This window comes from Gadus morhua, chromosome 23 (assembly GCF_902167405.1).
Source record: "Gadus morhua chromosome 23, gadMor3.0, whole genome shotgun sequence".
NCBI lineage: Eukaryota > Metazoa > Chordata > Actinopteri > Gadiformes > Gadidae > Gadus > Gadus morhua.
In genome coordinates, this window is record NC_044070.1 from 15,078,420 (window position 1) to 15,098,851 (window position 20,432).

The 20,432-nt window shown below is 41.7% G+C and overlaps 1 protein-coding gene across 1 annotated transcript; it reads left to right on the forward strand.

Annotated features, from left to right (window-relative positions):
• The first annotated feature begins 1,482 nt into the window (after positions 1-1,482).
• LOC115537234 (transmembrane protein 56-B) lies at positions 1,483-20,254 on the forward strand. Its single transcript, XM_030348988.1, has 7 exons — positions 1,483-1,792; positions 5,204-5,373; positions 12,048-12,137; positions 12,384-12,442; positions 12,698-12,792; positions 16,529-16,602; positions 17,095-20,254. Exons 2-7 carry the CDS (start codon positions 5,219-5,221, stop codon positions 17,441-17,443), a joined length of 822 nt encoding a protein of 273 aa, XP_030204848.1. The 5' UTR covers positions 1,483-1,792; positions 5,204-5,218; the 3' UTR covers positions 17,444-20,254.
• The last annotated feature ends 178 nt before the right edge of the window (positions 20,255-20,432 follow it).

A 20,432-nucleotide genomic window follows, 5' to 3' on the forward strand; every position in this document is an offset into this window, starting at 1 on the left:
AAACTCATAGTCTAGAATTGTTTGAGAAATTAACCTAATATATGCAACCGTAATGGACTTTTATAGCATGGGTACCTCCTATATAAAAAACTGTTGAAATGTTATTGTACGGTTGGTCCGAAGACAGCGGGATTACAAATGATTATTGCAGTCTGTTACATAACTCCTTGTTTCTTCTAACCCACTGTCGGCCTTGACTAGCCTCTTGTTTTCTAATATAAATAGTATATATGACGTAAAATGTAAAGATAGCCAATTTGTATTACCTGATATATATAATCTGGAAAAGTGCAATAAACAACCCAATCATCATTTCAACATTTCAAAAGGATCTGTCTATAAAAATATTAAGGTTCGTATTTATGTTTAACAATTTAGGCTAATGAGATGTGAAAATAGACAGATAAATGGACAGAAAAAACATGATAAGGCCTACAGTTCATATAAACAAAATAGGCTACAATTGTTGTTTCTTTTAGCAATAAATTATACTGATGGCATGATTATATCATGAATGAGCCACACATTATAATACATCTGACCCTTTGGGTTTTCCCATCTGTGTGTAATGGGAGTGTAATGATGGATACTGGAAATCAAAAGGCAATCAACCAGAAGCATCTTTCAAACCCTACAATCGAATAACAAGGAGATTTTGAGCCATAGAGGGACTGTTATATAGTCACACTGCCTTTATCATGTGATGTTCTGGACTTCCGCAACCTTGCTGCCTGAAGCACAACCATGCCATGAAAAGCACAGTTTTCTTTGAGTCAACAGACACAGCCTTTCAAACCGTTCTCCATATTGTCTTTAAAGTGGTTGCATGGATAGAATGTTTGCTGATGCATGGGAAAATATTTAAAAAAAAATTGCATGATGCATGAGAATACTTGAGGCTTCATGAATGTGCTTTTTGTGATTGTGTGTGCACAGGCAATGCCTGCTGCTAGCAGCAGTGTGCAAACACCAACGTGATACACACACAAATCTAAATATGGATTTCTCCCCATTATATTTTCTTAAGACAAGTGGGCCTTGAAAAGACCGACAGAGCTGTGGTGGCTAGAGCTGTTGAACTAACATTTTCTGACACTAGCTGGTTGGTATCTTTCTGCATTCATTTAAATGGAAAGCTTGCAGTGCCTTGTTTACCTCTACATCTTAAAAAAGGCTGAGGTTGTCCACCTACCTTTGTTTTTTTACATGTCGAATTTCTATGACCAATGCATATTATGATTAGTTGAAATTATAGGTTTAGACTGAGTGCCTTTAACATCAATGTTCATGCTATAAATAGGCACAATTGTGTGTGTGTGTGTGTGTGTGTGTGTGTGTGTGTGTGTGTGTGTGTGTGTGTGTGTGTGTGTGTGTGTGTGTGTGTGTGTGTGTGTGTGTGTGTGTGTGTGTGTGTGTGTGTGTGTGTGTGTGTGTGTGTGTGTCTAAAAAAAATCGCTGTAACTCGATCCCAATAAGGGGAGGAGAGATAGAGAGAGAGAGCGCCAGAACAGGAGTGAGCGTGGTCGTCCTAACCTCCCCCAATCATTTCCATATGCGGACGTGAAACTGCGTGGCGGTTATCGCCACGGTTTTGTATGTAATTCATTTACTAGCGAGCACCCTATAGACACCGAGCGGCAGACATGTGGTTCACCGTGTGTCCATGTGTGTGCGGGCAGTTGTCTCTCTCGTCGACATGATCCGACACAGCCTCGGCGTTCACCACACACTCCCCGATCGACTGAGTACCATGAGAAGTTGAGTGAGGGCTGTTCTTGATGAGCGTGAAAAGGTAAGACTGTCTAAGGTCGCGGTAGGCCTGTGTGTTTATGTACTGCACACACACGCACACGCATGTAGACACACCGATGTGAGACCCTGTTTTTCTCCGGGTATATGAAGTGACAAGCAATGCGGCGCAAGCCATCGATTGCATGGGCTGTCCATCCATCCAACCTACCCGTACACACACGCACACTGTGCATTGGTGTCTTGATTGTGCCAGATCTGCTGTCCGGGTCGTTATGATTTATGACGGGGCTTTTCGCAGGCAACCATTTCGTCTCTATCAAAAGATCCACCCATGTTATGCAAGGACATTTTAACGCTGGCTTCCGAAAGGTTTTAACTACGTTATATGCAATGGCTGTGGGTTTATGTCGGCTTACAGGGACGATTTAGATGTATTGCAATATGTATTTGCTTCTGAAATACCTAATCAAACATCTTTGTTTACTTTGGTTGTGTAGGTTACTATGCAATAACGCTATCCGCGTAACGATGCCATTCCTACGTACAAAGTGTGACGTTTATGTATTTTCAATACAAATTCGCTTCCATCTCATTGAAGCTAAAGTTTTTGAGTTATTTAATTCATTGAGACCTTATGCATCCACTTTTAAAATTGTATGGGCATCGATTTATTTAGTTGCTACAGTTAGGTTCAAATGAAGACAGGTAGGCCACCGTCCGTGCAACGGGTGCTCTGCCTCTGCTTCTCCCTGCACTGCTTCTTTAAGTCGACCATAGGGTATTTGACCTTGGCCACCCCGACGGAACCTGCCTAACAAGCATGACTGTTTGCATGTTGAAGATAATGCATGGCTTCCCTAGCCCCCAGATTTGCAACAACAGGCATTAGTCTGGGCAACACCTTCAAAACGATGTTATCGCCTTTTGAGTTTTTTGGGCATTGAGTGGCAAATGATGATGTGCAGTGATGTATTAATAATTGTGTTGTTATTATTGTTATATGTGTTTGTATAGTAGTTATTTAGTCAGTTCAACTGGAGGTAAAATAGCGATTCTATATGGCAGTCTGTCAGTAGTTTGTCAGAGGCTGCTGTGAAAATATGGCAGTGCAACATGGCATGTAAACAAAGGGAGAGTAGTATGGCCAGCTTTTTTGTTTGCGTACTACATAAGTTAAACAATGTGATTTGATAGATAACATTATTGAAATCACTATCAAACAGCATTGACTATAGATAGGCCAGGTCATTTTAAGCTACAAGCTATTTGAAATGTTATGTATATAAACTTTAACTAATCTAAGTTACCTCTGCTGAAAAAACAAGGACTAATTTTCCCGCAACTTTGTAGGCCTACCATAATAGTACTTATGCCTCTAATGCTATAATGCTTAATGCGTCAAAAAAGGATATGGCTCTTCATTACGGCTTATGCAGTGTGTTTATATCGTATGATATATTACAAATTTCTTTAAAATTAATAAGACTCTTCTTTATGAAGTGTACATTTAATTTGTATGCTGAAGTGTTTACTGGTATCATCTCCTTGGCTATGTACACACTATATGCAATAATACAGTTTTCCTTAATCACAACAGAGAACATACACACTCACTCAGTCACTCACAGACAAACGTGGGGGGGTAATGGCCCAGGAGGTACAGGGGGTTGACTGACAACCGGAGGGTTGCTAGTCCTAACTCCGGCTCCTCCTAGCTGAGTGTCAAGGTGTCCCTGAGCAAAACATTGCCACGCACACGTATTTGAAGCGTGAGCTTAGCGTGGGCGATACACGTGATGAAGATGTAACCCATTAAAAGGTGTTTGCATTTACATGACACATGATGATCCAAGACGCTGCCTCCATTCACAATTCATACCTAAGTGATGTCACTGTCACTGCATTCCAAGTGTAAGTCACAAACGGGAAATTAAGGTTAGGATGTCAACTTAAATAACCTGTTCAATTGTCTGGCAAATTCTTTATTCCCAGGTTAGAAAGACCTTTGAATCACACCTTAAGGTCGGTAGTAAACATTTAGGTATTATTAAATCAAGGTACGATTTCAAAGTTGAAAACGTGTTTAGTTTTGATCATTTCGAAATGATTAATATTTATTTACTGCTTTGTGGCAGAATCAAAACAAATGTAACCTATACTTTCCTTTACAAAGTCATTGCATGGAGCATTGCTCTGTTAATTATTTGTGTGAACACTGGAAATTATATTTGTCCTTTTCAAATAATGGCTCATATGTTATTGATTCACTTATTTGAGAAGCTTATATCAATTTATATCTTGGCATCCTATTATAAAAAAAAAGAATGGTAAAGATACTAAAAAAACTTTCGGCTAAGCACACATCCCTCGCCTTTAGAAACCGCTAAATACCAGAATGGTTTTCATAACAACTACATCTGTGGACCCGTACTTACTTACAAATGCCATAGAAGTTACTTGGTAGGCCTGCTAGCGTTAAAGTGGGAATGGGATTTAGTTAAACAATGACCTTTTATAAGTTTTTGTCCTTTGGACAAATCGCTATCTTTTGGCGTGTATCAGCGAAAGACTGTTTGGCTGGATTTGAACGACCCAGTCGGTTTAGTGTACAATGTTCCATGTTGAAGGGCCACTTTTACTCAATATCCCACCTGGTGGGTCCTTCACTGCTTTTACAATTTTGTAAAGGGAGAAGAGGGGAAGAGTACATTATTTTCGATTGACAGGAAAGATGGATTCCCTAACCAATCAGGGGAGAGATGCTCTGATTTGTTAGAAATGTCCTGGGTGCCATCTCAAATCTAAATGGACTCATACAGAGGCACAGTCTACTTGAAATGGATATTCTGAAAGTGAATTTATTACGACTATATCTCAAACAAATTACGCCCAAATAATAGCCCTTGAATTGTACCTACAGCACCTTTAACGCACCTAAGGATCTATAGGTTAAGTATTGACTGTTTAAAGGAAAGCAAAGATGAGAGGTGAGGTAGTGGGTTAAATAGGTGTGATATCGATTGATCTTGGTCCAAATCTCTTAAACATGGACTATGGATGGCTTTCAAGGTAATGTCAATCAAACATTCTGGCTACACACTCCTCCTCCCGCGATCTTATGAGTGGTGATGGTGGAAGCCTGATCAGCCACATAGCCCTTGCAGTAAATAAAAAAAGGTGCGACAGAAGCTTCCTTGTATTATTTTTATGATTTGACAGTGGGCGGGGCCTAGCTCAAACAAGGTTTTGTTTCCCTTTAATATATCTTCTTTGGGTTGGGTGAGCAGTTTGAATTACACCGTCGGGCATTTCCCTCTTCAGCCTCACAACCAACCCAGTAAACCACATCAAACAACGGTAGTGATGAAGTGGAGATCGCTTTTTTCAGTTGAAATCATCCTGTTTGTCGAAATGACCTCTTCTCTATGTTTCTCCCCCTCCACACTCACAGCAGGGTAGGGCGGCCATGGACACATTCAGCCAGCTGATCTTGGCCATTTCGGTGACCAGTTTCCTGGGCTTCCAGTGGCTCTTCCACAGGGCCAGCCCCTGGGTGTCCACCCGCATCAGCCCGGGCTTCGACGTCCTCAGTGACAAGCAGAAGGTTGAGTGGAACTCCAGGTGAGCCCGCAGGGAGGGGGTACATTCTGTTGAGGGGTACAGTACCCCGTATGCATGTCAATACGTATTTGTTTGGTAGGGGGCCAAAAGAAAGGGAGTTGGTGGTACTTATGGAATTATAATGTTCTTTGTACATCATTATCTCTCTCTCTCTCTCTCTCTCTCTCTCTCTCTCTCTCTCTCTCTCTCTCTCTCTCTCTCTCTCTCTCTCTCTCTCTCTCTCTCTCTCTCTCTCTCTCTCTCTCTCTCTCTCTCTCTCTCTCTCTCTCTCTCTCTCTCTCTCTCTCTCTCTCTCTCTCTCTCTCTCTCTCTCTCTCTCTCTCTCTCTCTCTCTCTCTCTCTCTCTCTCTCTCTCTCTCTCTCTCTCTCTCTCAATAATAAATACATTTTGAATAATGGGACACACTGTTCCTTAAATATTATATGTATGAGATTGATAGAGATATAGATATTGATTGATATTTTATGGATATTGAGAACCACTTTCAGCTGTGTTTTTAGGTATCATGTCAAGGTTGGATTTGTGATTTGATATAGGCCTATTTCAGGTCAACTGCTTTTTTCTGCTAACTTGCCACTCCAGGAAGAGCAAGATGTATATCACTTGCTTTCCAAGCATTTGTAGTGCAAGAGCTAAATATAAATGCCTGGGTTCGTGGAGACTATATTTCAAACTTGAGGTCTCTTTATAGCAACATAGTGGTGGCTAGCATCGCGCCATAACGCATGCTGTACGGTCAATGCAAGTTCTCAAAAGCATGTTAGCGTGCCTGAAAATGCCTCCGGTCGTACAGGGATCATACACCATTGTATGCCAGTTTCAGTCCACCAAATATAACAAACAAGGATCTGCTGGTTTTAGGATGAAGCCAGAAAGCTCGATGGAGTTCAGCTGTTGGACAACCATGATCTAACTGGGTGCTTTCCATGTAACCCCTCTGTGTGCTTTGATTCAATTGACCATTTCACAACATGGCTATCGTGTTGTGGATTGGGCTTGCATTGTGATATGTTGTTAGCTATGTTTGAAAATCTCTGGCGCAAGTCCCATCGACGCTGAAAGGGAATGGATGGAAAGGAAAAGGCCAGTTTATAAAAATGAATGAATTATGTATAACGGCTCTGGGTTGAGGGTTATAAATGAATTCTCTTTCTCTCTATCCAGCTCTTTCTCTCATACTTACTGATAGAGATGGTGCCACAGAGTCTGTGGTTGGGGGAGAATTAGTCGTGTCACTCTCACTTCCTTCCTGAAATAAAATGTGCTTTCGTCAGGTTGTGTGTAGACCTTTTTATGTGATGAATGGCCACCTGTATCAGGAACACTCATCTCGAGGCTACACTTTCCTTTTACATTGAAATGATTTTAGAACTAAAAAAAGCCACAGTCTTGAATCGAGCATAGCAATCTCTCGATGGCGTTTAAAGGTCCCATGGCTGGCAGCTGGCAGCTGGCAGCCGGCAGCCGGCAGCGTGCGGATCAGTCCACTTCAGATTGATTTGGTAGTGATAGAATCAGTGACGTCGGAGAACCCGACGCAGTCGTTTGTGATTCATAATATCGTCTGGAGGCGCACACAGCTTTTGGCCGTGATAATATGTATTATATGATATTATTGAGATATAGAGCTCCGGGACTGTAACGCAAGTGTTGTACACACTTTGTTTTTTTGTAATTGGTATTTTATTGAGTTTTTATACACCACTATTACACTGCAATCAACATTGTAGTCAACATGACAATTGACATCTTACCAATTGTTCCTTAGTGATGTTACATTTTTGAAAAAGAACATAAAGATTAAGCCAAAAAAGGTAATAAAAATCGGGTAGAAATAGTTAAATGAAAAAGAAAAAGTAAAAAATAAAAATTAAAGAAAATAAAAATAGAAAAACACACATGGATCAATTTTACATTTTTACAATAGGCACCACGCTCTCATCTTATAGCAATATATTGCACGTACTTTCCCCATTTCGCCACATACCGTTCAGTCCTGTCATTAGTGTTGAAAGAAATCTTTTCGTAGGATGCCACTTTTGCTAACTCCGTGCTCCACTCCTGGAAAGAGGGCTCACCTGGGTTCTTCCAATTTCTCATTATAATTTGTTTTCCAACCATTATACTGGTCTGGATAAAGTCTGCTGCTCCACAATTGGATGTTATTTGTGGATCATTTAAGACATAAAGCCGCGGGCAGAACTCCAAGCTAGACCGGGTAATATTTTCAATGTGATCATGAATCTTTAGCCAGTAGTTCTGTATCATGGGACATTCCCCGAGCAGATGAAGGAGAGTCCCTTCTGAGCTGCAGCACTTCCAACAGTCTGCATTATCCCGCAGCTTCAGCCTGAACAGTCGGCTTGGAGTCCAATAAAAGCGATTAAGAATCTTAAACTGGATTAATCTAATTTTAATGTCTCTTGACACCCTCTTAATGTTTTCACAAATACGATCCCAGTCTTTATGTGTGACATCAATGTTCAAATCTGCCGACCAAGTTAACATTGATGCATAAGATATGGTAACTGTCTGTTGGAATAATATTGCATAGAATATGGAAGCCTCATGTCCCAAACCCATTATTTTCGTAGTCCGAGAGAGAAGATCTGACTGTTGAGGTTCTATTCCTCTCCCTATGACAGTAAGTAACAAGTGACGCATTTGTAAGTACTTCCAGAAATTATTTCTGGGCAGATTGTATTCACCAGTCAACATTTCAAATTACTTTATATTATCCCTCTCATATAGGTTTGCTAGCGTAATAATTCCTTTTTCCACCCAATCTTTCCATAAAAAAGAATGTTTATTAATACGTAACTTTGGGTTATTCTAAATACAAGATTCAGAATTAAGATAGACATTGATATTAAAAGCTTTAGAAAACTTCTTCCACACATTAACGAGGTTGGATATGATAGGGTGAGATTTTAATTCGGAAGGTATAGTGCTAGACAGAGCATTTATAGGGGCAAGTGGGGAAAGCAGTCTCTGTTCAATCTCAAACCAGGGAGGGGCTCTCTCAGGTGGCAGTGTCCACTGAGCTATATGTCTCAGACCGAAGGCATAATGATACAGGGCTAGCTTGGGGAGGCCCATGCCACCCTTATTGATTGGAACTTGAAGCCTTTCTAACTTTGTCCTTGCACGTTTGCCATTCCATAAAAACTTTTTGCAAATTTGGTCAAACCTTTTAAGGTATTTCTGGGGTATTGCAATAGGAAGACATTGAAGCAAATAATTCAACCTTGGGATACAGTTCATCTTAAGGACGTTAACCTTCCCCCATAATGATAAGAATAGTGGTGACCATCTATCTGTATCTAATGACATTTTATTAAAAAGTGGGTCCAGATTCTTTTCGATTATTTTATCAATTTGGTGAGGGAAGAGAATGCCAAGATATTTTATGCCTTCAGTAGGCCACTGAAATAGCCCTGCCTGAAATAAAGTTTTTGGGCAGTATGAGGTCAGTGGGAGGGCCTCTGACTTAGACCAGTTGACTTTATACCCTGATATTTTGGAGAATGACTTAATAACGTCCAATAATGCTGGGACAGATCTGGCTGGGTCCGAGGTAAGCCACAGAATGTCGTCCGCGTAAAGCAGAAGCTTATGTGTAGACTCATTTATTTTAACTCCCTGAATATTCTGATTCTTCCGAATAGCTGCCGCAAGAGGCTCAAGAGCTAGACAAAAAAGCCCTGGCGACAATGCAGAGCCCTGCCGGGTGCCTCTACCAAGTGTGAAATAAGAGGAAATCAGACCATTTGTTCTCACTGCGGCCTGTGGGTCTTTATAGAGAATATCTATCCATCTGAGAAATGTTTGACCAAATCCAAAAGCTCTAAGCGTATGAAACATATACCTCCACTCCAGCCTATCAAACGCTTTCTCAGCATCAAGTGAGATAGCTGCTGTTGGATCGTTGGAGTCCCGTACAGACCACATAATATTTATAAGACGTCTCACATTATCAGAAGAATTTCTTTGTCTAATAAAGCCCACTTGGTCCGGATGGATAAGTGACCTAAGTGTTCTATCCAATCTATTCGCAAGTATTTTAGATAAAAGTCTACAATCAACAGATATTAAACTTATTGGACAATAGCTTTTACAGTCAGTTGGGTCCTTTTCTTTTTTAAGTATAAGTGTGATAATTGCCTGGTTTAAGGAGGGAGGTAATTTACCAAATTCAAATGCTTCTGTAAGCATATTTTCAAATAATGGTAATAGATCTTCTGCATAACATTTAAAGAATTCTGCCGTAAACCCGTCTTGTCCTGGGGATTTACCTGCTGGTAGGGCCTTAATTGCATTAAGTATCTCCTGGGAACTAATAGGTGAATCCAAGTCTTCCTGTTGGGAGCTACTCAACTTAGGAAGGTTTAATTTATCCAGAAATGACATTATCTCTTTGTCCGTGGCAGTACTTTCAGATGTATAAAGATTTATATAGAATTTCTTGAACGGTTCTACACACTTTGTTATTTGGATAACCGTTCTGCTGTTGGTGTTATGGCGCATCACACGTCGGACTCTCGTCTCTGGTATTTCCACAACGAGACTCGTAGTTGGGTTAGCTCAGCCATGGTTGAAAAGGAATTGGGGGGGGGGGGAGGGAAAGGAACTTTGGCTTGGCTCCCTGAAGTACATGAACTGCGACATGGAGGACATGGACATCCCGCTTGAGCCCCGCTGCTTGCTGCCGAGGGACCACCCTCTCGGCGCTGCCCGCTGCAGGTGGCAGTGGTGCCTAAGCGCTGGGCAGCGAGGCTCCGGCGTGAGACAACCGCTGTCAACAATCGTGGGCAACAATCCCTCGCTCCTCCATGTCGTGGTTCATATATATTATATGATATAGATATGTAGAGGCTGTGTGTGCCTCGTAGGGGTGCAACGGAGTTTTGGAGTCACGGGTCGGATCATTTTCGGATCAACAACAACAATAAAGATAACAAGACAAATGTGCCTTTAAATAAAATCTTCAAATGTGTAAAAACAAAATAAAGTGAAAAATTAGGTAATAATCCTGCTTCCTTTAAGCATTTTCAATATTTTAAATAAATGCAATCTGAGGCTTTATTCCTTCTTTTTAACATGGATAGTAAATAATCCCTAACCCTGGATTTACAATTCAGGATGTCTGCAGACTCTCCCCAGGCAATGCAGACATCCTCATCTTCTTTTTGGTAGTAGATGAGGTATGGTAGCGAAATCCATTGATTTCGGTTGGAAGACTCATTGCGCATTGCAAGGGGGGTTGGTTGTATTCTTTTCGCTCGGTTCTAGCCCTACTGTTGATACGGAAATGGTGCGTTTGGCGAAAGCTCAATGTGCGACTGGCTCGTAGTGGCTGTAATCCTGCACCACGGCTGGATTTCGGGAACGTCTTCAAATACTGTCTAAGGGGCCCACTAATATCTATATTAAAGCATCCATAAAGTAGCATGCCATGGGACCTTTAAGTATTGTAATTGTCAATGGTGGTGTGGTTGTTAATAAAGGCTGTCCTTATTTTATATGTTCGTGGAATTAGGAAATTTCCTTTTTTATTGTATCCCAGGAACCCTTTCCAGATCATTATCGATAACTCAATGCATCCCAGCTCTCTTATCTTGCAAAATTCCTGGTACATATTTGTTTATATTTTTTATATGGTAGGTTATTTGGACTATGGACATTTCATCTCAGTCTAAATCACTGTTTGTATGTCTATATCAATCTTACTGTAATCATGAAAGATTGTTTCAGGATATTTTATTTTTTATTCTAAGCTCCTGAGGCTTAATTGATTGCAATACTATATTTAGTTTTGCACAGGTAATGAAAATGTGGGTAAATGGACTGCATTTATATAGCGCTTTTATCCGACGCGCTTTACAATATTGTCTAACAATCACCCATCATGCACACATTCACACACTGAAGGCTGTGTCAGCCAATGCAAGGCGACAGCCAGCCAGTCTGGAGCAGTTAAGGGTTAGGTGCCTTGCTCAGGGCCACCTCGACACTCCGCTAGGAGGACCCGGGAAATTGATCTAGCAACCTTGCGGTTACCAGCCAACCCGCTGTACCTCCTGAGCTGCTGCTGCCCCACGTGGTTTGTGCTGTTGTGCATCGCCAACGTCTACCGTCATATCCGTGGCCCATCTGCATTTCTGAGCATTCTCCACATTCCCAGATTCAAGTGTTGTTCCACACGATCTGGACCCACGTTAACCAGGATGGGTACGGGGCCGTAGATGATGCCTTGCTCTGTCAGACCCACTTTATTCCGACCGTCTCACTGCCACTCCTGAGCTCGTGAATTCCCAGAGCAGCCCTGGAACTCTTGGCCAGCTCACTGACTGATTGCCAGGAACCGCTTGGCTGCCCCCCCAGCCTCCGCTGAGGCCGAAGTCTTGGGTGCTTGGGGGGTGGGGGGTGGTGGGCTGGTGGTGGTGGTGGTGGTGGTGGGGGGGCGGGGTCAGGGGCGTTGAAGGACTGACATACTCACTGCCCAATCGTCAATCTAGCGCCAGCCTTTGGCTGCCAGGCAGTTCATTTACCATGGGGCCCGGAAAAGACGTTAAGCACTCTGTTGAACTCTTGCTCAATAAGAGACTGTTAAAACACTCCTGTTGACATCTCAAAGTGAACTTGTGTGTGTGTGTGTTTGTCTCTCTTGCAGGACGGTGTCCACACTGCATGCGCTCCTGGTGGGGCTGTTTTGTCTCTACATCTTGTTTTTTGATGATCTCGTCAACGAAGACCCAGTATGGTGAGAGAGCTCACCTATTAACCCATTTATTTTTCTTCCTTTTTCTTGTTTAGTAAAGAAGAGAAAAACTTGACATTAAATTAGTTAAAAAAAAAAAACATTATGTGTAATGATAATAAGAGAACAGAACTGCATAATGTATTCACTTTTGTAAATTCTTGTTCATTGGCATTGGGTCACATCATACAAAGGTCTGGTAAATAACCCCTGCCTCACAGTGAACCATTGTTCGGTTTGTGTCAACAGGGGAGATCCGACGCTGGTGAAGATCAACGTTGCCATCACAACGGGCTACCTCATATCTGGTGAGACAAACGGCAGTTAAGCCATGTGTTCCTGCATGAAGGTGAGCGCGGTGGGGTGGGGGAGGTCACACCATAGACTCACGGTGCACGATCAAAGAGAAATGCGGCATGAATCAACCATTAACTGTTTGATTTGGCTTACCGTGGGCAAACACATTGGGGATTTGAAATGGGATTTGAAAAGGGGAAAGGTCACCTTTTAACATGTTTTCCTTCTTTTTTTTCTTCCCTCCTTCTCCTCTCCCTTCCTTACAGATCTCCTGCTTATATTTTACTATTGGAAGGCGATAGGCGACAAGTTTTTTGTATTGCACCATCTGGCAGCATTGTATGCTTACTACTATGTACTGGTGAGTTCCCTATTGTCCAATAGCAGAGCGCGCAGCCAAGACGGGAAGGAGACAACCAAGGGTGAACTGCTGTACTCCTGTGAAGCTGGGAGCTTAGGGTGGCCCGTGCGTAGCTTAAGGGTTCCCTCTGTTGGTAGTCGCATCACCACTAGTGGAGAGAGTTGAGAAGGAAGTGTTTGTATAGTTGACAACAAGCTGAGGTTGTGTATGACCTGATTTGGTTTGTAAGAGAGGGAATGGCAACTTGGAATGGATTGAATGAGGAAGTGGCAGTTGTGGACAGGTACTTGTCAGGTACCCAGGAAATATGATCTGTAGAGAATGTCGGTTTGAGTCAGATTTGAGTGTAAAGTAAATGAAAAATGAAAATGTGGTGTACATTTTCAATTAAGTAAGTGAATGTTGATTCATGTAATGTTTTATTTTGAGTTGATTTGACCCTGGATTCAATAGACAGATAAATTGATGGATGAGTGGATAGAAGAATGATAAATAGCATGGATATGAAGCTCTCTTCCACCAGTGATAGTCTAGTGGTCCTTTTTAAGCAGTAGATGGCTAAAGATGAGGTTGTTGTGATTTAGCTCCAGACGTAGCTTTCGTGTTGGCTACCAGCTTCAAAACGGTGAGAACGGTTCACTCTTGGTTGGATGCACCGACAGCCCACCAGGTCAACAGGGGGATAAGAAAAATGCAGATGAATGACGTATGGTATTTTTTGCATGGAATGCTCCTCCCCCCAACCCCACTCTTGTTCTTAGAATATCTGTGCTTCTCAACTACTTTTTTCTTTCGTCTTGTTTTTACTGACCTCCTTATCTTAAGTGTTGTGTGATTTGAACCGAAGCTGCACTTTATTCGCCATTGCTTTAGCTGAACCGAATGCCGGGCTTTAACCCCATGTTTGCATGCACTCGAAACCTCCCAGGCAGAGCTTACTAGAAGGTGGCGGGGAATGCTGTAGCTGCTGCTATTGTGCATGCCACAAATGACTCCTAACTTGTTTAACCGCCCACATGCCTTTCCTACCTATCGCCGAGCTCCCTAACCACTCACCACCCACCTGTTGTTCTTGTGCCAAAGTCTGATTCTGTACCTGTGCTTTCTTATGCTCAGAAAATGGGCCCATTGTACAGAGGCTTTCCTGTATTTTACATCTAGTACTATGGTATGGTGTAGATACTGGTTTTGTCCTGCTAAGAAAGCAGTATGAAATGTAGTAAGGTCATGCAACTTAACGTCAGTATTTTAAACTGCAATTCAAATGTGCTCAAGAAAAAGTTATAGCCAGCGCATAGCTGTTAAGCCGTTTCTCGATGACTTCCTTGTTGTACCATTACCCAGCCGGTAGTCATTGCCTAACAGACTTTACAGGTTCACTTTATCTCGTATGTGACTCATCACGTAAGACTGCTGGACGGTTTGATCCCCAGTGCCTTAACCTTCCTGTATTTTCAATGATTGCAAGAGTTTTAGAATGTAATGTCTTAATGTTTAAATATAAACTGGATAGATCTCTGGCACATGCAGTATATTGAGTTAAAGTCCGTCACCACTCTAATTAGTAATTAGGTAAAAACATGAAGCAGTGTAAATAAAGAAGGCCATACTGTCACTGGACACTCGTCAATGTCACAACAACCTCGGCCCAGAAATACCAGTTTTGTTCTGTGCGTTAAAAAAGTTTGAATTGGCAACCTGTTGGTATAATTGAGGTGTTCAAATTACTTGGATATGTTTTCCTTCTTCGTTGGACCTGTTGTATTTAGTCTTTTTCTTTTTTGTCAAATGTCAGTGTTGTTAGTTAATGTATTACGTTTCGCTGTGTTTGATACAGACAATGCCCAACAGACCACCATAGAGTATGTACTCTTTTGATATCATAGGATAATATCAAAGAGACACATTGAGATCCTTTTCAAATGAACATCATACAAATTTGAGTTTAGTAATGATCCTTTCCTTAAATGTTCATTGTTTTATATTACAGATCTCTACTATTTAAATTGTATTTTAAGCGGTACAATTAGAGTTTTTCTAATTTAACCATTAATACATTCAACTAATTAAAATGTTGACATAATGACAATAGTAAAAGTTTCCCACCTCCATGAGTGACTATTAAACGCATGCTCTTTACATCTTGGCTTTTCTGTACTGCTTCCAACCTTAGTGAAGTCTTCTTTCTTCTTTATATATATAATATCTGTCAGTCTTCTGTCCTGTCTTCTGTGGTGTCTCTATTGCTAATACGACCTTTAACACGCATAATCTTCTCTTCCAAATCTTCATGCAAAAATTACCAAACCTTAGCGTGGGTTATTATGGCCATAATAATCTGTTTTAACAAAGCAAAATTAAAGAAAAAGGTTTCGAGAAACCAGGGTCAGTAACCTAAGGGAGGTGGGCGGGTGGTAGGCATCCCTTGTTCCTGTCTTGTCTGCGGTTATTGCTGTTGTGCTGCAACCGTGAGGATACCTAGGATGCCCAGTCACAGTATGGACTTACCAGTACCTAGAGGTACTAGCATACTCATGCTAGAGAGAGAGAGACAGAGGCAAAGTGTGTGTCCTAACCTTTATATAGAGTCCATATCAAGACGATCCATGTGTGTTGCATTATAGTAAGTATTGTGTCGGTGACCTGCTCTTTCTTTCAGTCCTTGGAAGGTAAGTCACGGTCTCTGGTCTAGACGGTCTGTCGATACATAGGAGGTAGAAGTAATATGACCTGAAGGTTTAACCAGAAAACACTAGGGATCAAAGCTACTTGGATTAAGGTCTGGGTTTCCCAAATATCAATACACCCTCTCATAGATGGACAAATAAACAAGGAAGAGTTTGGAATCTTGATGTTCGGCAATGCACACATAATTTGTGGGTTTGTTGCTTCTATAGTTCATCATTACCGATACTTTTAACACGTGTGTCCAGCTAAACACTGTCTAGGGCAACTGTATAAACGAGAATACAGATGATCACATATGGAAACCGGGACCTGATCCTTTAGTAATGTGAACCTGAAATCCAACCGTATTGTTTTAGTTTTATTTGACTGCATGGCTGTATATTGCCCTTTCATTCAGTGGCTGGCTGACTGTATGTGTATCAAAGCCTGTGCAGTGTTTTCATTGCTCTGGTGTCGATACTGGTTTACGTAGTTCTAACATAACTGTTGTGATGTACTGGTTTAGATAGTTCTAACATAACTGTCGTGATGCAATGTCGACTATTGTGTTGATGGGAACTTTTCGTATTAACATTCAGTATGAACCCAGATAAACTGTAGATACATTTAACAACGCATGTTTTTCTTGTGTTGGTCTGTAAAAAAACTTTTGTGTCCCAAAGGACTGAGCTGAGACCTAAAAATAATTGCTCTATATCTGGAGAGGCCTTCAACTATTTTTAAAGCAGCCATGATTGAACCTTCCCCCACCCTAAGAATCCCAAGATGTTTTTTTTTAATAAAATGACGTAGATGTTATCTATTTCAGTTAAGGGGACAATTACATGTCCGTCCATGTAGGGGCAACATTCAAATAAATATATAACCCATTGGCTAAATTGTGAAACTGACAAGCTGTTAAAAGCTCGATTTGGATGGTTCTTTACTAATCGGTGCCACCTTGGTAGAGGATCGTTCAACCTCGATCAGTTCCCAGAGACTCAGCGACATGTGCCTTACTTTATCCCCCTCCCCTTTGGTGGTCTCCCTCTTAACCTTGTCCTTCCAGGGCCAGGGAACGCTGCCTTACTTTGCTAACTTCCGGCTGCTCGCGGAGTTCTCCACCCCGTGTGTCAATCAGCGGTAGGTCACCTATAACCCTCAACCTGGCATAGACCCTTTTCTTTTACAGAGGTGTGTCATGGTAGGAGACAAACATAGGTGTACCACACTCATTTAGGAGTCTGATCCATTTATGAATGAGGCCAGTCACCTCTCTCTAGTGTGGTGCGCCAGTATAGACGACCCTAGTGAAGATGCCATACGTTTGACAGCACAAATGGAAAGTATCTGATTTGAATGTTGTGGAGCTACACAAGTGTTTATCGTGCCATGACACCTCTGTGGAAAAGTTTGGGGGCCTAATTATTATAGCAGGGCCACAGGTGGTAGAGCTGTACATCATTTTGATATGTGCTCCACCGTGTCAAAAATAGTGAGTAAATTACAATTAAAAATGGGTCGTAGGAAGCTATATATTTTTCAAATAATGATGTACTCCCAATACACAACCACCCAACCACACCCCTTCACGCTGTTCTCCCCACCGTTGTCGTTGGTCCCCCCCCCCCACAGCTGGTTCTTCGAGGTCCTCGGCTACCCTAGGGCCTCGCGGTCCAACATGGCCAACGGCGTCGCCATGGCAGCAGTGTTCTTCGCGGTGCGCATCGCCGTCATGCCGGTGTACTACGGCCGCATGTGGGCGGTGTACGGCACGGCGGCCTACTACCTGGTGCCCTGGGGAGGCCGCGTGGCCTGGATCGGCTCCAGCATCTGCCTGGACATCATGAACGTCATGTGGATGCACAAGATCGCCCGCGGATGCAGCCGGGTGCTGCGTGCAGGAAAGCAGGGACAGCAGGTTCACGGCCTCAAGCCCCAGCTGCCACACCCGCCACCCCAGGAGAACGGAAAGAAGGACTAACAGGGAGAGAGGAGTACCGAAAAGGAAAAAAATCGGCGACCGATGAACATGACCAGCACGCCCTGCTTGGGACACCATTAGTGTTGTCGAGGATGTTCCACTGTCCTGCAAAACTAAGGACCTCCTGTGTTCAAGAGGAGTAAAAGGGGCTGGGCAGGTCTCGCTGAGGTCTCGGAGCAGTGAGTTGTGGTTTGTGCACTTGTGGACGTCATGCACACCAGACAGATTTGAAGCCATGGATGGAATGATAATACCCTGCACGGCTAATGCTATGGTTGTGTTGGTTTCTTCTTTCTTTTTCTTACCCCTGAGGGTGAGGGAAAGCGGAGAAGAACCTTGATGAACATATTTTGTCATGGGAAGGGAAACGTACTTGATAGGCTTCTTGGGGTTTAGGCCCAATCCTTCACTTTACTCTTTCACAGTTGGAAGCTCAGAAAGAATATAGACTCTTTAATGCATTTTATTTTTTTGTCACTGTTGATGGGGACCTTGAGGAACAAGTTATTGGGGAATAGTGGTGGAATACAGGATGTACATTTCCTATTGAGGTAAGATTGTATCTGGTTTCCCGCTATTAAATCCAGCTGTTGTCGCGTCACTGTGGGATTACACTGCAGATATTTTATTGCCATTGCTTTTATTTTAGAGAGGTTGAAGAATAATCTCAAGTGAAAATACAGACAAAAGGGACGAAGCACACGCGTCCCTGTTGAATTATGGACATAGGGTAGGTTAATATTTCAAGAACATTAGGATTATAAGTGTATATTTATTTTCTATTTAGACGTTATTTAGACGTCAAATTTTGGATTGTGGATTCTTTTTTAACGGAGACTGATGTGCAATGACCTCATTGGACTGGGCCCTTATTTGCTGGTGGCCCAGTAGCCTGACTGCCATAGGACTTGCCATAAAGGAGCGTGAATGTCAACACGGATTGTACGGAAACAGCGGTTCAGCAGTGGTTACTGCAAAATACTCATCCACTCCTTAACAGTACGTCACACGTATAATCTCTGATGCCTGTATTTTATGACCATACAAATAAGAAAAAAAATCGAATGAAGTTTATTGGTGGAGCAGATTTACATAGACGACTGTTGTAGACAAAAAGGGCTGTACAGTGCAAAGTGGCCAAATGGTGAGCACACAGCGAAGGAAACTAAATAAATCCGACACAACAGGGATACATAGAATTAAATACCTGGCAACAAGTTTACACATGCACTGAGATACATTGAAATACAAAACTAGTGAGTGCTTGCAGGATTTCAAATCAGTGGTAGCTTTTGGGTTTTTGATGCATTTCCGTCCAGTGTATCTATAATATATTATAATTTGGTTTGATTCACAAGCTATTTTGTTGCTGTTGGTTTTGAGCCAATCGGATCGGATGCAAAAGGGATGAACATTCAACGTCAAAACTCCTGTTGTTCCTGACGGTGCAATTGATCATTCCCTCTTACCCCGTCTTTCCCTGGGATTTTTGTTCTTATTTTGTATGGATTTATAAGATAATCAAAATGCTGCATTATCATATCCTAAAACTAAACTATTCATTACAGAAGATGCTGACATATGAGTATGTATTTATTGATGTTTGTGTTGAATGCAAGAAAAAACGTTTCTGAAATTGACCTAATCTTCCAAATGAAGTATTTATTTAATCTACACATACAACCTCTTTAAACCATCATCAAAAACAGCGGATCAAAGTTTTGAAGTTTGGCCTTGATATGTAAAGCATAGCCTTTTCTGCCTATATGCCTTTGGTAAAAAATAGCAAGGTCCCAAGGTCATCGCAAAGTAAACAGATTTTTACTCCTGCTATCTTCTCAGAATCAGGACGATAGTTTTTAACGCTCAATTTATTTTCTGCTGGTGATTTTCGCCGTTGTTTGCCAATGTCTATAAGAGGGACGTTTTATTATTTATTGAAGCAGGGCATATAAACCACGTCAACGATTGTTTTAAAAAAATAACATGGGCCAGCCTTTTACTATTACAGCTGGAAGTACTTCAAGAGGGGGTTTACCCTCAACGTTATCAAACTTCTGTTTAGCAACGAGCAACTGAGATAACGTGTCACCATGCCAACCTCATGGAGATTTGCACATGACAGTGCCAAAACTCTGCCATCATTTTCCTTGTTGTTCCATTGTTTCTGAAGTTCTCATTCGCTGTTGCTTTCATGCATTGAAGTCACCTTACAAACTAAAGCAGAGGCTTGGCTTGAGTTTGGCTTGGCAAAACGAAGTGAACGATCACCTGATGAAGAAAATGTTTTTTGGGAGTAGAAAGGGATTAATGATGTTGAATGATTGTAAATGAATGAATGTCTAAAAGTGGCTGTGTCTGCTCTGGGTTTGATATTATTGGGAGATAATATGTCTGTTAAAGGCTCTCCAAGTACATAAAATACCAGTGGTTTCTGTATGCAAGGTTATGCATGGCATATGGTCGTCATGCACCCTCTATTACTGCATGTGGTATTGCATGATGGGGTATTGCACAGTTAACCAGACAAAACGTGTGTTGGCAAGCTGTATGTCGTTTGGCCTATATATTTTTGTAATCTTTTTGTGTTTATTTTTGCCGAGGTACATGTACAGATGGCGTCTGACCTGAAGCATATCCTTGTGCCACCTAATGTACGCCACAGTTGGTGACGATGCCGATAGAGTGAAAATCTATCCAGCACATGGACAGCCTGTGGTGCGATATGATACTTGAAATCGAATCAGCAAAGTTGATAACAATCTGGGCTCTGCAAATAAAAAACTGAATATAATAAAGTATTTCATCGTTTTGTTGCCTTTTTTTGCTTTGACGTAGGCCTATTTATTCAGCTTATCTAAGGGGCTTTTCACACGTGAAGCCAATTATAAACCGCTTAATGTTTTGTTACATTCTTTGTCCAGTGACCATGTTACATATATATTGTGGTAATTATAATAAATAACCAAGTGTATGTGCGGCAGTTGAG